Source organism: Balaenoptera acutorostrata, chromosome 13, assembly GCF_949987535.1.
Source record: "Balaenoptera acutorostrata chromosome 13, mBalAcu1.1, whole genome shotgun sequence".
NCBI classification, from domain to species: Eukaryota; Metazoa; Chordata; class Mammalia; order Artiodactyla; family Balaenopteridae; genus Balaenoptera; species Balaenoptera acutorostrata.
This window is the reverse complement of record NC_080076.1, coordinates 64,688,515-64,705,702: the sequence shown is the minus strand read 5'-3', so window position 1 is coordinate 64,705,702 and position 17,188 is coordinate 64,688,515. Positions and strand designations below refer to the sequence as shown.

The window sequence follows — 17,188 nt, the reverse complement described above, 5'->3', positions numbered from 1 at the left end:
AGGGAAGAACAAGTCAGATTTGCATCAGTTCCTTTCCAGATCATTAGGAAAAGGAGGTGTTGGGCAATCTTAATATAGTCAGCTCACACATGTATGTAAATTTCAAATACAGCTGAGGAGCTGAATGAATTGTTCTCCCAAATAGCAGCTCAGTTCCATTTATTGGTTTGTTATGCCTTTGTTTATGTCATATATTACCATTCCAGGAGACTGTATGAGTTTATGCGACCACTGGCATGAGTGCCTTTCTTTTAAATGGCTGCACAGTATTCATTTGGATGCACCATGATTTGTACAACCAATCTTTTCCCTGACATTGAACATTTAGGTTATTTCTAGACTTTCAACGTCATAAATAACTCCATGAAAGACACTGGTGCATGAGTTAGCTACATTTTGGATCATTGCCACTAAGAAAGAAATAACTGAGTCAATTATTCCTAGCTTTTTTGAGCAAAAATCATATAAAAATCAATAGGATTAAAATTTTTATTTTGAGTAAATTATTCTTTAAAACAAAGCTCTTCCCCATTTAAATTTAGCTTTAATTAAAGGTGGGAGTGGGCACTAGATTAGAACAGTGGTTCTCAACTGGGTGTTGGTGGGGTGTATTGGTGGTAGATTTTGCTGTCCGGGGACATGTCAGAAGAGAATTTTGGTGGTCACATCTGGGGGAGGGGGTGCTACTGCCAATCTAACAAGTAGAGACCGGGCACTGCTGTTAAACCTCCAGCCAGGCACAAGAGGGCCCACAACAGGGTTAGTTATCTAGCCCAAATGTCAGCACTGCTGAGGTTGACAGGTTTTACTGCTAACAGAGACATCCTTTGTGTATTTAGGGCCAGTATTTATGGGTTCTCTCTGCTATAGGAGGGGAACATTTCAGCATCAGAACATCAGTAGAGGCTTATTTTGCCGAATATGATAGACCTAGGGAATAGATCAGCACTTGCCTTTCCCATCCCCATTTTGAGAAACACCTTGTATTTTATTGCTCACATAAAGTGCTTATAAAATTGTTTATTTTTGTGTCTTGGGTGGTCCTGAAAATGCCTCATCAGTGTCAGATCTAGTTATTGTTGAGATTTGCCTCTGCTGTGTGTATTAGAGACCTGCATTTAGCTGCTTGGAAAGAAAATCAGGCAACAACAAACAGGGACTTCCATTTCTCGTGTGATGAGAATTCTGGAGATAAGAGTCCAGAGCGGTTACTGCGGCTCCATCAAGTCATCGATGACCCAGTCTCCTCTATTTCTGCTTGGCCTTCCTCAGGATGTGCTTTTACCTTGGGGCCACCAGACAGCTCCTGCCCTTTCCCACCCCTTGCCCCCCACATCAGAGCCTGTATTCAGCTGAGCCAGCCCTTTTGATCAAAGCTGTCCTGCATCCCAACCTAGTGATTTCTGCTTATTCCCATTGATTGGCCAGAACTGTGTCCCATGACTATTCTTAGTTGTACGAGAGGCTGGGAAATTCAGGCTCTTAGTTGGGGTCTTTGAAAGTCAGAAAATACATTCAGAAACCTTTAGTAAGAAAGAATCGATGTTGGAATAGGCAACTAGTACGTACCTCTGGAGCCACTTTCTAAAGTACTAGGGTTCTTCCTAAATGCACTGAAATTAAAGAAAGGTAAAGGGGAACAAATAATAATGATAACATTAGAAATTTGAGAAAATGAACTCTGTAAGAATTCTCTCTTTTAAAAAAAAGTAACCGAGAAAATGTATCTCTTTTATGGTGTTGTAAATTAAGATCTCTTCCCTACCCCAATACTTGGGGCCCTGCCCTATTCTTTTTTTGCAATATCAGTAATGATTAGTTATAGTGTACACAAAAAAACGTTTTTTAGGCTAAAAACTGGAAACAGCAACCAACAGATGGACTTAACTGTGGAAAATGGGTGTATAAGCATAACAGGAGTACTGAAGAAGCACTTATATAATGCCCTTTTAAAAATTGTTCTATATTTTAGTTGTAGGAGTTTTCTAAAAAAATATATTCTGGATATTAATCCCTTATCAGATATATGATTTGCATCTGTTTTCTCACAATCTGTGTTGCAACAACTTTTTGATGTGATTTTAAAACTAGTTATTAGCATTAAGACTGATATTACACTAGTATTTATTACTATTTTAGCTAGTTTATTTTTAAGTAATATATAGACTAAAGAATATGTGAATATATGGTTTAAAATTTAAATGGCACAAAAGGTTTCCAATAAAAAGCAGTTAGAATGACGGAAGGTTACTTTGGAAAGGAGAGAGGAGCAGGGTAGAGAAAAGCTGTGTCTGATGTACTTTATACCTTTTCTAAGAAAAGAGATTTGAAACAAATATGGCAAAAGTAGTAACAGATGTTTAATCTCACTGGTGGGAACATGGGTGTCCTATTATCTATATTTTTTTGTTTTAAATATTTTATAATTAAAGCAAGTTTTTAGTTATATAAATCTCTACCCTCCCCTAGATGTTCGGTCCCCCAGTCTTCCGCCCCACAAGTTACTAGTATTTTGACTCCTTCTAGAATTATTCATTGTGTCCTCAGGCATAGTTATGTTTGAGTGGATGGAGGTGGGAGCTACTCAACGTCTTTCATACCTTTTTCACAGTGTGTCCTTGAGACCATCCCACACAAGTGTTTGCAGCACTTGTGTCCCCCTTTCCTGGTTCCCTCCTGTCCCCCTGCTTCCCCTCACCTCTACTTTACTCCCTCAGGGCACTGAGGTTGCTGCCAGTTTTCCACTGTTACGTACAGTGAACATCCTGGTACACACAGGTATATGGCTGTATGCGATATGAATTCCTGGAGGCAAAATTGGTGGCTCAAACTTATAACCTTACCAAATTGTTCTCGCAGAAACATTACAGCAGTATACGCTCTGCAGCAAACTGTTGGAGCGCTTTTTCACTCTCCTCACCTGCCTGATGTTCTTAGAATTTCTTATTCTTGTCAATTATTTTCTCTGCATTTGATGCAGAAGACCTCTCAACATGCATGTTTTAGTATTATTTTAAATTAATGTTTTTCTTTTATATCAATTATTAACTTGGAATATAAAATTACTTGTACTCTGTAGTGTTTCAACTCTGAAGTGTTTGAGATTATACAGATATAAGCCAAGACCTGAATGTGTTTAACTTTACATATAAAACTTATTATTTGACATTTAAAAACTTTTATAATTAATCAGTGGAAATGAAGCTTTATTTCTTTTTTCATCTAGTCACAGTAATTTGTTATGCTTTCATGGAAAAGTATTTGAAGCTAAAAGGTAATATTTCTGTCCAACTTATTGTATGAGGCTAATAGAGCTTTGATACTAAAACTGAATAAATTGCACGGGACAAGAAAATTAGAGGTCAATTCAACTTAAAAATATAGATGCATACATTTTAAAATAATGGTGGTACACCCAAACAATAGAATATCATTCAGCACTAAGAAGAAATGAGCTATCAAGCTGTGAAAAGACATGGAGGAACCTTAAATGCATATTTATGCATATCTAAATGAAAATCTATTATTGTAATTCAATACATTACCAGATTAAAGGAGAAAAGTTAAGATCATATCCATGAATGCAGGGTAAACATTGAGTAAAATTCAACACCCATTCATGATGAAAGAAACATTTAGTAAACTAGAAATTACTGAGGGGAACCTTCTTAACCTGAAAAGGGTATCCACCAGAAACCTAAAGCAAATATTACACTTAGTGGTTAAACCTTAGAAGCAGTTCTTTCAAAATCAGGGAAAAAATATTTCTGTTTGACATTGAATAAGAGGTCCTAGCCAATGCAATTAGATTAGAAAAAGAAATAAGAGGTATGAATGAGAAATATGAAGTATAAGAGAGACAGAATTATCACTGTTTGCTGGTATTGAGAGACTCAGAACCAGCTACCAAATGTTAGAGAGCTTAGCAAGATTGCTGGGTGTGAGAGTAGCATTAAAAAGTCAGTAGCAACAATTGTAACGTGTATGTGTGTGTTTCTGTTCCTGTCTGTGTGGCAGATTGCATTTTCCAAAAGGACTGAACCAACATATGTTGAACCCCCATGCTTTTTGCACAAAGAGGCTGTGATTTCTTGCACCGAGAGGTGGTCTTTGTTCCCTACTCTTGGGTATTGGAAGGCCCATTGGGTAAAAATATGAGCTAGAAAGTTACCTGTCCTAGGGCTGTTGGGTGGTGGCAGGCAGGACGGTAGGAAAATTATCTGAATAATTTATTTATGCTTAATTTATAAAATTACCTGGTGACTAACTTTTTTTTAATGGATTAATTAATTTATTTATTTAATTTTATTTTTGGCTGAGTTGGCTCTTCGTTGCTGTGCGCAGGCTTTCTCTAGTTGCAGTGAGCGGGGGCTACTTTTCATTGTGGTACGCGGGCTTCTCATTACGGTGGCTTCTCTTGTTGCGGAGCACGGGCTCTAGGCATGCAGGCATCAGTAGTTGTAGCACGTGGGTTCAGTAGTTGTGGCTCGCGGGCTCTAGAGCGCAGGCTCAGTAGTTGTGGCACACAGGTTTCATTGCTCCGCGGCATGTGGGATCTTCCTGGACCAGGGCTTGAACCTGTGTCCCCAGCATTGGCAGGCGGATTCTTAACCACTGCACCACCAGGGAAGTCTTGGTGCCTAACTTTTAAAATACTGTTTCTCCAGGCATGGTAGTGTGAGCAAAAGCCCAAATTAATTGTTTCTGTTAATGCATACTCTTTGGGGTTTTTTTTGGTATGTTTCTGTTTTTACCTGAATTCTCAGAATAATGTTCCACTTGGGAGAAAAAGCTGGTCATGATGGATACAGCAAGTAGCTGAGTGCCTAGTGCAGGCATACTGGCGCAGCATTTCTTCTGTAGTGGAATACCAAGAACCATAAGGGTCCTAAAATGAGCATTTGTAGCTCTAGAAATAAAATTTGAGAATACCTGGGCTCAGAATAAAGTAACAGTTATATGGCATGAAGATAAAGAAATAGATTAAAATTTTAAGATAGAAGCTCTGAAATATAGGTAGATAATATTCAGAGAGTTTAGTTGGAAATTTGAGTATGATGTGGTAACCTTAGATTCCTCCTTTGCATCAGTTGTCACATAAACTGTTAACGTTGCTGTAGGTGTTGAACATGGCAGGGCAGTGAACGTGTATGAGAGCAGAGCCTTCTGCCTGAAGGACCTTGGTTCAGTCCTGGGGTCTCACGCTTACTAGCTCTGGGACCTTTGGTAGATCATTTAACCCCTGAAAGCCTGTCACCCCTGACATACAAAATGGGGAAGATAAAAAAAAAAAAAAAAATGGGGAAGATAATCTTTCCCACTGGTGTTGTGAGAATTGAATGAGATCACGTCGATGATGTGCTTTGCATAGTACTTGACCTATCCTAAGTGCTCAGTGAAAGTTATTTTATAGTGGCTGGGAAAGTATCTGTTTTGCAATATAAAATTTAAGAGAAATATTAAAATATATTTTTGTTATTTTAAGGAAATTCGCAGTGAGTCCCATGACTATCCTCATAGAGTGGCCAAGTTTCCAGAAAACAGAAATCGAAACAGATACAGAGATGTAAGCCCATGTAAGTACTTGTGGGGGGTGTGAGTGTGTGTGTCGTAGGAGGCGGGACATGGTGGAAAAGGTTGGGGTCGGGGTTGGTAAGTATGGTGATTTTTTTTTTTTCATATTAACATATGTTCTTCAAAGAAAATTTTCAAGGCATAAAATAGTAGAAGGAAGGAAAATTGCCCATAATTATTTCCTCTTCCAACACGGCCACCATTAATTGATGTATTTCTTACCATCCTTTTTTCTTACACATGATTTTTCTCTTTTCAAAATAATTGTAATCATATATGTGTGTATGTATAGTCATATATATCTACTTCTTTTCATATTATTCCATAGCTTTTTTTTTTTTTTTTTTTTTTTTTTTTTTTCCACACACACACACTGTATTTTATTTTTACAAGAGATAGATAGACTGACACCAAGCATTGTACATGGATGACCACAACAAAAGCAACAATGATTGCAATTACCAAACATGAAACACACTTATACTATGTCATAACATTGACATTCAGTCCAGTAATCCTCCACTGTAACAGCTCCTTTACTTTGCAGTGAAAATTGATTTGTATATTCTTTTCCTCTGAGTCCTTGTGGGATTTTTTTTTTTTTTAATTCAGACAGAAAGTCACAAAAATTATACTCATCCTCATCAGTTCACTCAGTCCCATGTAATTAATTTCTTTTTTTTCATCTTGATCTTTTGTTAGCACTTTTATGAGTTCATCAGTTTTTCATTAGAGTTCTGAAAATGCTTATTCATTCAGTTCAGCAGTACAGTCAGTTACCAGAAACCTGTACTTGTCAGAGTCTTTTCCATGAATTTCTTGAAGATGAAACTCTTTTATAGGAACATATTTGCAAAATCATCAGAGTACACCCAGAACTGTCTGTAAATGACAAAAGACTTAAAAATGACCATGGTTAAAGATTTGATGAAAGTTCATAATAATGCAGTTGACAAGAAAATTAGTTATTTCTGAGATATACATTTTAAAGTAATAACTAGGATTATTACTTATAACATTATACCAGAACATATAAGATTTTTAGACGTTTCCTGTAATGTCTGAAACATTTATATTAACATATTTCCATACATATTTCCATACAAATACAAATATAAGATTTTTAGAAATTTCATGTAATGTCTGAAACATTTATATTAACATATTTCCATACATATTTCCATACAAATACAAATATAAGATTTTTAGAAATTTCATGTAATGTCTGAAACATTTATATTAACATATTTCCATACATATTTCCATACAAATACAAGATTTTTAGAAATTTCATGTAATGTCTGAAACATTTATATTAACATATTTCCATACATCATAGCTTTTATAAGTATTACTTAAAATATTTATTGGTGTAATTTGGTTTTTTCTCCCGAATTACAAAAGTAGTGTGTATTCACTACTACTTGAAAAGTTTTAAAACATAGAAATGTATAAAGGAAAAACTCTCATCATTTAAAAACAAGCAAATACTATTGGGTTTATATTCTTTTGGTATTTGTCTGTGTAAATGTGTATGTACCTTCTTTTAAATTCAGCTGGAATCCTGCACGCACTGACCTGCAGCTTTTCTCCCTTGTGGCCGCATGTTGTAGACGTTTCCTGTCGTGGACACAGTCTTTTAGTGGCTTCCACAGTGGCTTTGGGGAGGTCAATCTTTATGTAACAGTTCCCTGTGGTTGGACTTAGATTCTGCTGTGCATGTGCATGTACATGCACGCGTGCACGCACGCACACACACACACACACACAGGGTTTTGTGAACAGTTGTAACACCAGGGCTTTAAAAATGTGTTCATCAAGTGATTTTATTTTTGTTCTGACCGATCCCACCTTCAGATATTGAATTAGGCTGCCTTACTGCTCAGAGGATCCCCATGTTTGGTTTCAGTGGGTGAGCGTAGGCATCCTCTTTAGGGCTGCTGGTGTGCTGTGTTTGTGTTCGATGCCGGGTGCCTCCTCAGGGGCCTCATGCTCCACCATCACCTCTCTTCTTCATAGCTTCAACCTCTTTCTAATAACTCTCTTCCCTTATTATTCAGATGTGCTCCAATCTCTTCTGACCTCAAACCCCATATCGCACTCCAGCTATCGCTTTGTCACCTACACAGACACAGGCGTGTGCACACACACACACACATACACACACACACACACACGCAGAATCTTAGAAGCATGCACCACCCTGTCTGTCTCTCCACTCTCATCACCCACACGTTCTTCAGCCATGGTTCTACCCCAGCCTCCCCACTGAAACTTTTATTCTAAAGTACTGTGCGCTTTCTAGTTTTCTAATGCAATGAGGGACTTTCCATCGGTGTCTTTTCTTATCCTTCTGTGACTTTCGACATTGTCAACCATGCCTTCCTTCCCTAAGTCCATATTTTTCTTGATTTTGCTGTTACTTCTCTGGCTGATCACGCCTTTTCAGAACTTCTCTTCCTCAATTGTCTTTGTCTTCAGAGCTCTGTCTGTGCCTCTGTCTCCCCCTCGTCTACTTGCGTGAGTGGCCTCATTTTCTGTGAGTTCAGTTGCCATCTCTCTGCTTCTGACCCCAGATCTCATCTGCAGCCTACATTTCTATTCTCGGCTACAGACCCACTTACGCACTTCTCTGTCTTGATGTGCTGTAGCCACCTCAGGCTCAGAATTCCTTCCCCACAGTCCCTCAGTCCTAGCCCTAATCTGTTCTTTCTGCTTTATCCCCATGTTTGTAAGGGCTACCACTAGCTGCACACTTGCTGCAGCTAGAAACTCAGACCTCTCTTCCCTCATTCATCTCCCACATCTGGTTGGTGACTAAGTAATTATAATTCCATTTCCACAGTATATTTCAAATCTGTTCTCTGTTCATACTGGCTTGGTTCAGGCCTGGGTTATTACAGCAGCCTCTTAACTAGTCTCCGTTCTGTTCCCACCTCAGTCCGACCCCCACACGGTATCCAGAGCAATCTCTGTGTGATGCAGGTCTGTCCTCCACTCCTGTCTTCAGTAGTGCTCCTCAGTTTTATGAAAAGTTAAAGTGCTTTAGTGTTACCATACAAGGCCTTTTGTAGCCATTTTCCTACAAATTGTTTGTTTTGGTGACTCACTTGGCACCAACTTGCCCTGTTTTTAACAGTTTTCGAATGTCATTCCCGTTTGGAATAGGCTTCCTCTTTCTTTGACCGACTTCACTCAAAGTCCTCTTCCCGCAAATACCATCTAAACAACCACTTCCCAGGGGTGTTATCCTCACACAGGAGAGGAGGTCATGGAGCTGGTGACTCCCACTAAATCCAGGTGGACCTGGGAATAGGTATTTTTTCAAAGTTCCTGAGGTGATGCTGGTATACCTTTATTGATTGAGAGTTGTTACATCATTTCCATACAGAGTCCTGTACAGTTGTTGGCTTGGTTCATAAAATGTGTATTGAAAACCAGCTGCATGTCCGCCATTGTGCTGTGCCTGAGAGGACCGTGAGTCCACGTACCCTGCCTGCCAACAACATACGTGCAGTGGCGGGGGGCAGGGGTGTGTGTACGTGCCTGCTGTGCTTTGTGTGTCAGGAGATGGTGCAGTGCTGGTGGAGCCGAGAAGAGGCGCTCAGCTCTGCTTAAGGAGTTAGGGGCGGCTTTTAAGATACTTTTTTTTTTTTTTTACTTTATTAAAATAGTCTATTTTAAACCAATTATTTTTCATATAAAGAATTTCTAAACACCCATACAGGAAATAAACATAGATAATACTGAGTGCAAAGCAGGCAATGACATGTTTGCAAGCAATCAAAAGGAATTGTTTTTTGTTTGTTTGTTTTTAATTCAGAATCACAGATCTTTCTAGATTTTGATTCATCAAGTCTGGAAATGTATTTTTTTTTTTTTTTTCCTTTATAGCTACTTTATTTATTTATTTATTTATTTTTGGCTGTGTTGGGTCTTCGGTTCGTGCGAGGGCTTCCTCTGGTTACGGCAAGTGGGGGCCACTCTTCATCGCGGTGCGGGGACCGCTCTTCATCGCGGTGCGCGGGCCTTTCACTATCGCGGCCCCTCCCGTTGCGGGGCACAGGCTCCAGACGCGCAGGCTCAGTAGTTGTGGCTCACGGGCCCAGCTGCTCCGTGGCATGTGGGATCTTCCCAGACCAGGGCTCGAACCCGTGTCCCCTGCATTAGCAGGCAGATTCTCAACCACTGCGCCACCAGGGAAGCCCTGGAAATGTATTTTTAAACAAACTCCTTACGTGATTCTTATATGCTCAGCTTGAAACTACATTTGGAGGTATGAATATGAGGTACATATTCAAAGAGGGGTATTTTGTTGGGGGTTTTTTTTCCTCTAATATTTATTTATTTATTTATTTTGGCTGTGCCGGGTCTTAGTTGCGGCTCACGGGATCTTCGTTGTGGTGTGTGGGCTTCTTAGCTGTGGCATGCATGCAGGATCTAGTTCCCTGACCAGGGATTGAACCCGGGCCCCCTGCATTGGGAGCTCGGAGTCTTACCCTCTGGATAGCCAGGCAGGTCCTAAAGAGGGGTATTTTGAAATAGAAAGAATTTTAAGAAGTCTACAGTCTTTGTATAATTGCCATGACTGAAAAGATGCCTTATTTGTCTCACTTAACCATGAGGTAATTGTAGAAGAGATCAGCCAGAAGGTGGTTGGTTGAGAAAAGAAAGGTTGTAGTCATCACTTTGAGAATTGTATTTGTACTGTTAGAGACAGCTGCCAGATTTTGAAATATTCCTTACTATATTTGCTTTGCCTGTAGAAATCCCAGTTTACTATTTGATCTAAAAGGAAGTACCAGCCTTCTCTTGTCAAAGTTGGTGGTGAAAGAGTAGTTTTTTGTTTTGTTTTGTTTTTTGTGATAAAAACACATACCATAAATTTACCCTTTTAATAGTTTTTAGGTGTCCATCACGGTGTTGTTGGCTGTATGCACATTGTTGTATGACAGCTCTTGTCATCTTGTATGACTGAAACCCTCCCCCCTCCCCCAACCCCTGGCAGTCACCATTCTACTTTCTCTTTCTCAGAGTCTGATCACTTTAGGTGCCTCATAGAAATGGAATCATACAGTGTTTCTTTTTGTGATTGGCTTATTTCACATAGCATAATGCCCTCAAGGTTCATCCATCAGTGTTCAAAGTAACACGTGGACTTCTCATTCCAGTAGTGTGGCAGATTAGATAGTCCATAGTTTCTTACTGCTGCAAAACAAGAACACACTTTTTAAATAAATTGCTAGGTGGGGAGGAAGTAAGGAAGACATCCAGGCTTTCTGTGCTCCCCACCTCCTAAAAAAGATCTCAGCAAATGGCATAGCTACTCTGAATGCACATGGCAGTATCAGCTGTGACATTTGTATTCACCTAATAAAATAGTCTCAAGGTATATAAGGCAAAAATGAATAGAATTACAGAAAGAAATTGACAATTCTATATTCACAGACTTTTTTTCATTTATTTATTTAATTCATTTTTATTTTTGGCTGTGTTGTGTCTTTGTTGGTGCGTGTGGGCTTTCTCTAGATGTGGCGAGCGGGGGCTACTCTTCGTTGCAGTGCGCAGGCTTCTCATTGCGGTGGCTTCTCTTGTTGCAGAGCACAGGCTCTAGGCGCGCAGGCTTCAGTAGTTGTGGCTCGCAGGCTCTAGAGCACAGGTTCAGTAGTTGGGGCGCACGGGCTTAGTTTCTCCGTGGCATGTGGGATTTTCCTGGACCAGGGCTCGAACCTGAGTCCCCTACATTGGCAGGCGGATTCTTAACCACTGCGCCACCAGGGAAGCCCGTTCACGGACTTCTTAAAGCAAAATATTAGTAAAGAAGTAGAAGATTTGGACCACACAGTTAAGCTTTATTTAATAAGAAAAATATATAAAACGTTATATATAGAACCTATTCTCCAACAATTAGAGAATTCACATTCTTCTAGGACTGACATGGAATATTTGTAATTGACTAGGCTGTAAAAGTAACTCTTAAAACAGTTTAAGAATTACTGTCTTACAGGCCATGTTCTTTGACCGTAATGCAATTAAATTATAGATTATTAATAAAAAGATTAAAATTCCTATAAATTTGGAGATTTAAAGATTTCTAAATGATTCATGGGTTAAGAAGAAATCATAATGGAAACTTAAAAGTGAACAATAGGTAAAATTCTACTTATCAGAACTTGCATAAAGCAGCAAAAAGAGTACTGCAAAAAAATACACTGTCTTAAATGTTTGTATTAAAACAAAAGGCTGAAAATTAAAGTGCTAAGTGTCTAGCCTAATTTAGAGTAAAAGTAACAGAATAAAAACCAAGAAAAGAAAAAGCAGAAAGGAAATAATACAAAAATAAAAGAAGAGTAGAAATCAAAGGACCAAACAAAACCAAATATTAGTTCCTTGATAAGACTAATAAACTGGCAAGATTGAGCAAGAAAAATAAAACAAACATAGAAACCAGAGAGACAGGGACTTCCCTGGTGGTCCAGTGGCTAAGACTCCATGCTCCCAATGCAGGGGGCCCGGGTTCAGTCCCTGGTCAGAGAACTAGATCCCGCATGCCACAACTAAAAGATCCCGCATGCCTCAACTAAAAAGATTCCGCATGCCTCAACTAAAAAATCCCACATTCCGCAACAAAGATCCTGCATGCCACAACTAAGACCCAGCACAGCTAAATAAATAAATAAATAAATAAATAAATAAACAAACAAATACATACATACATACAGTAAATATTTAAAAACAAAACAGAAACCCCAGAAAGACAGAGACAGGTCCATATAAACAATAGGAGAAAAAAGGGGAACATCAATACAGATGTAAAAGGAATTAAAAAGCTAGAGTACTGCAAACAATTATGGCAATAAATGTGATCAGTTAGAAGAAATGGAACAGACTCCTGGAAAAATAGAATTTACCAACACGGATTAAAGGAGAAGTGTGGAGTCTAAGTAGACCTGTGACAACTAAATAAATTAATTAAAAAAATATTTCCACTAAGAAAACACTGGAAATAGATGCTTTAACAGGTGTGTCTTTTTAAGTAAAATAAATATTTATTTTATTTATTTATTTATTTATTTATTTATTTATTTTTAAATTTTATTTATTTTTGACTGTGTTGGGTCTTTGTTGCTGCACTGGGCTTTCTCTAAGTTGCGTTGGGGCGAGCAGGGGCTGCTCTTCATTGTGGTGCGCGGGCTTCTCATTGCAGTGGCTTCTTGTTGCAGAGCACAGGCTCTTAGGCGCACAGGCTTCAGTAGTTGTGGTGCACGGGCTTAGTTGCTCCGCAGCATGTGGAATCTTCCTGGACCAGGGCTCGAACCCGTGTCCCCTGCACTGGCAGGCGGATTCTTAACCACTGCACCATCAGGGAAGTCCCAACAGGCGTGTCTTAATAATAATAAAAACTCTCCCCGAGAACAGAAGAAGAGAATACTCCTCAATTCCTTTTGTGAGGCTATTAGATAATTTGGATGTCCAAACCAGAAAAGTTTAGTGAGGAATAAAAGTTACAAGCATATCTACCTCATGAATGTAGATGTAAAAATCCTGAAGAAAGGTTAGCAAACTGAATACAGCAGTGTCTGTATTCAGTTTATTTTAGCAATGTAAGGGTGGCTTAGCATTAGACAGTCTTATAAATGTAATTAACCTTAGTAACAAGGCAAAGGAGAAAAAGCCATATGAATATCTCAATAGATGCAGAAAGATTATTTAAAGTCAGTTCTTGCTCCTGATTAAAAACAAATAATGTATCAAACTAGAAACAGAAGGAAACTTCTGTAACTAACATGAGAGGACACCTACAGTCACATCACTTTTTTTTTTTAATTTTTATCTATTTATTTATGGCTGTGTTGGGTCTTCGTTTCTGTGTGAGGGCTTTCTCTAGTTGCGGCAAGCAGGGGCAACTCTTCATCGCAGTGTGTGGGCCTCTCATTATCGCGGCCTCTCTTGTTGCGGAGCACAGGCTCCAGACGCGCAGGCTCAGTAATTGTGGCTCACGGGCCCAGTTGCTCCGCGGCATGTGGGATCTTCCCAGACCAGGGCTCGAACCCGTTTCCCCTGCATTGGCAGGCAGACTCTCAACCACTGCGCCACCAGGGAAGCTCCCCATCACTCTTAATGATAACGTGTTACAAACATTTTTTAAAACTCGAGGACAAGACAAGGGTGCCCACAAGTACCACTTCCACTTAACATTGTACTTTGGATCCCGGACATTACAGTAAGAGAAGAATAAGAAACGAAGGCATAAGAATTGGGAACTGCTGCTGTGTAACTAACCCCCTCAAACCCTAACAGTAACTCGCCACGTCTGGAATCGGAAGGCTGACTGGACGCAGGCGGGTCTTGCTCACCATCTCCCAGGCAGCATAGCTCAGGTGGTGGCCAGGCTGTGTTGCCTGGACCCTCACCCAGTGGTAAACCGTCAGCTGCAGCACCTGCACGTGGCATCTCCACGTGACCTGGACTTCCTCACCAGTAGCCCCTGAGTTGCAGGAGTGAGCATCCTTAGAGTCTAGCTGGGAGCTGCACTGTCTGTGTCACCTCTCCTCTGAAGTCACACATCACCTGCACCACATTCTGTTCATTAGGGCGAGGTACCACGCCATCTGGATTCAAGAGGGGAGAGTTGTCACAAAGAACTGTGGGCATGTTTTAAAACTATTACAGTTATGAATTATATGGTGTTTTTCTTCATAGATAATCCAGAAAATTCACAGACAAATCAAATAATTAATAAACATTTTGATAGTCTCAGAATTATAAGACAATAGAGTTTCAATTTATGAAAACAGATTTTTATACATGACAAGAATGTGCTTGTCATCTTTCTTGCTAAGCACACTTAGATAAAAACTATCGTATAATAGTAATCAGAATAAGTATAGATATAACTTAAATGTTATGGTAACTCTTCTATAAATATTTGCTAACATTCTTCCTCATCACATCTAAAGTTTAAAAATAAAGACTGGGACTTCCCTGGTGTCTGCCAGTGCAGGGGACATGGGTTCGAGCCCTGGTTCGGGAAGATCCCACATGCCGCAGAGCAACTAAGTTTGTGCGCCACAACTGCTGAGCCCGCGTACCACAACTACTGAAGCCCGCGTGCCTAGAGCCTGTGCTCCGCAACAAGAGAAGCCACTGCAATGAGAAGCCCATGCACCGCAAGGAAGAATAGCCCCTGCTCGCCACAACTAGAGAAGGTCCTCGGGTAGCAATGAAGACCCAACGCAGCCATAAATAAATTAATTAATTAATTAATAATAAAAATTTTTTTTAATCATTAAAAAAAATAAAAATAAAGACTAAATGCACTTATTCTCAAAATCCATCGTGTAGACAGCTCTTTTACTTAAAAGTTTTCTCATTAACTGTTAGGATTTTGATCTGTGGTTCTATCTTCGTTTTTGGTTTTTGGTGAAGAGTTCTTAACATATCAAAAGCACAATCCACAAAAGAAAAAAATCAACAAATTGGGCTAAACCAAAATTTAAAACTTTTGCTTTGTGAAAGGCCCCGTTAGTAGGATGGAGAGACGAGGACAGAGTGGGAGAAAATATTAATAAACCACAAATAACTCATATCTAGAATATATACAGAACTCTGAAAATACAGCAGTAAAAATCCCAAACAGTCCAGTTCAGAAATGGGCAGAAGATGATGAACGTAGATGGCACATAAGCACACGAAAAACATCACTAACCATTAGGGAAAAGCAAATTAAAACCATGGTGGTGAGTGATTGTGACACACGTACTAGAGGAGCTGAAATGACAGGGCCGCGGACTCCAAGGACGCAGAGAGAAGCTGGATCTCCTACGCAGCGGGGAGGACGGAGGATGGTGGACGGTGCGGCCGCTCTGGAACGTGGTGTGGCAGCTTCTTGATTACCTTATATGACGCAGCCGCCGCACTCCTGGACATTTATCTCCGAGAATTGCAACCTTATGTCCACACAGAAATGTGAACATGGGTGTTCAGAGCAGCTTTGTTTTTAAGAGCTCCAAATTGGAAACGACCCAAGTGTCCATCAGTGGGTAAGTGGTCAACACACCGTGGTTCTTTTGTTCCTGCCATGGGAAGCTCCCCGTGCCCTGCAGCGGCTTGGGTGGGCCCCAGAGGACTCCCACTGAGCAGAGTCCAGTCTCAAGGTTACCTCCTGCGTGATTCCATTTATACGGCGTTCTGGGAATGGTGCCGCCGTTGCAGGAGAGGGCAGATCACTGGGTCAAGACGGGGTCGGGGAAGAGACTCTGAATGGGGGGGGGCACAGAGGAGCTTGTGGTGGTGGGTGCATGAGTTTGCACACGCGATAAAACCGCTCCACACGAGTGATGCCTGCAAAACAGGAGACGGGGATCAGGTCTGAGGGTTATTCCAGGGTCTTTCCAGGTTTCTGGATTTCACAGCCTTCCTGAATCGGGTCCTGGGCAGGGCACTGTGCGAGGTGGGGGTGGGATGTGGTGAACTTGTCAGGGTCCCTGGCCACGCCGATGGCTGAGGCCTGGGTGCTGAGCGGGCTGGAGCCTCGTCACGTCAGGCCCTGCCTGTAGCCACCGCGTCGCGTGGACAGCTCTGGTGTTGGAGCTGCGCCGGGGCTGCAGGGAGAGCCCTTAAGTCAGTGAGGAAGCCAGGCACATCCTCCAGGACCATCCGTTATACTCAGAACGGGCACTGGGGGAAGGAGTGGTTGATATATTAAAATACAGATACATAGCAAAGTAGAATTTTTAAGTTTCTGTAAATTTTTAAGATAAAGTAGGACTTTTTGAGGAGTTCTGTACTTGACACGTTTAGGGTATAAATGAGGGTCAGTCAATAGAAATAGTGGAGAAGGACGAGTGTAGTCTGGCCGTTCCCTCTTAACGGATGAGAAAGAGGCCCAGGAGACCAGTGCTGGGTTTCGGGTCCTGGGCCCGCACCTCTGGGGGCCGCCCTGCTCCGTGCAGGTCACAGCGGCTTCTTCGGCCATGGGGGCCAGTGGAGCCAGAGCAGACCCTAGGGCCACACCCACGCCCCTTTGCCTCCCTCACTGTTCTCTCTCATCTGGCCACATGATTCCAGTTGCCTCTACTAAAAAGTCCTGAAGCTTTCTGAGCTCTTGTTTTTTGCTGAATTACTTTACTTCTCAAGTCAGCTGTAGTTTCATCTCCTGCTGACGTTTAGAGTGTTTTTTTTGTTTGTTTCTTTGTTTTTATACCTGCCCCTTTCCCCCTTTTTGAAATGTTTGAAAACAGTACTCTTTTTCTTTTTTTTAAATTTATTTATTTATTTTTGGCTGTGTTGGGTCTTCATTTCTGTGAGGGCTTTCTCTAGTTGTGGCAAGTGGGGGCCACTCTTCATCGCGGTGCGTGGGCCTCTCACTATCGCGGCCTCTCTTGTTGCGGAGCACAGGCTCCAGACGCGCAGGCTCAGTAGTTGTGGCTCACGGGCCTAGTTGCTCCGCGGCATGTGGGATCTTCCCAGACCAGGGCTCGAACCCGTGTCCCCTGCATTGGCGGGCAGATTCTCAACCACTGCGCCAACAGGGAAGCCCCTAGAGTGTTTTAATAGTGACATGTGATTCTAAAAAAATTCTACCACAGCTTAACAGTTTGAATATGAACAT

The 17,188-nt window shown here is 40.8% G+C and overlaps 1 protein-coding gene across 4 annotated transcripts in view; it reads left to right on the top strand.

The window, feature by feature from the left end:
• Nucleotides 1-17,188, top strand: part of PTPN2 (protein tyrosine phosphatase non-receptor type 2) — a 78,478-nt gene that overhangs the window by 21,748 nt on the left and 39,542 nt on the right. For all 4 annotated transcript variants that reach the window (XM_057526532.1, XM_057526533.1, XM_057526531.1 and 1 more), the window contains exon 2: nt 5,486-5,576. In XM_057526532.1, the coding sequence (XP_057382515.1) occupies nt 5,486-5,576 (91 nt within the window). The remainder of the gene's footprint in view (nt 1-5,485; nt 5,577-17,188) is intronic.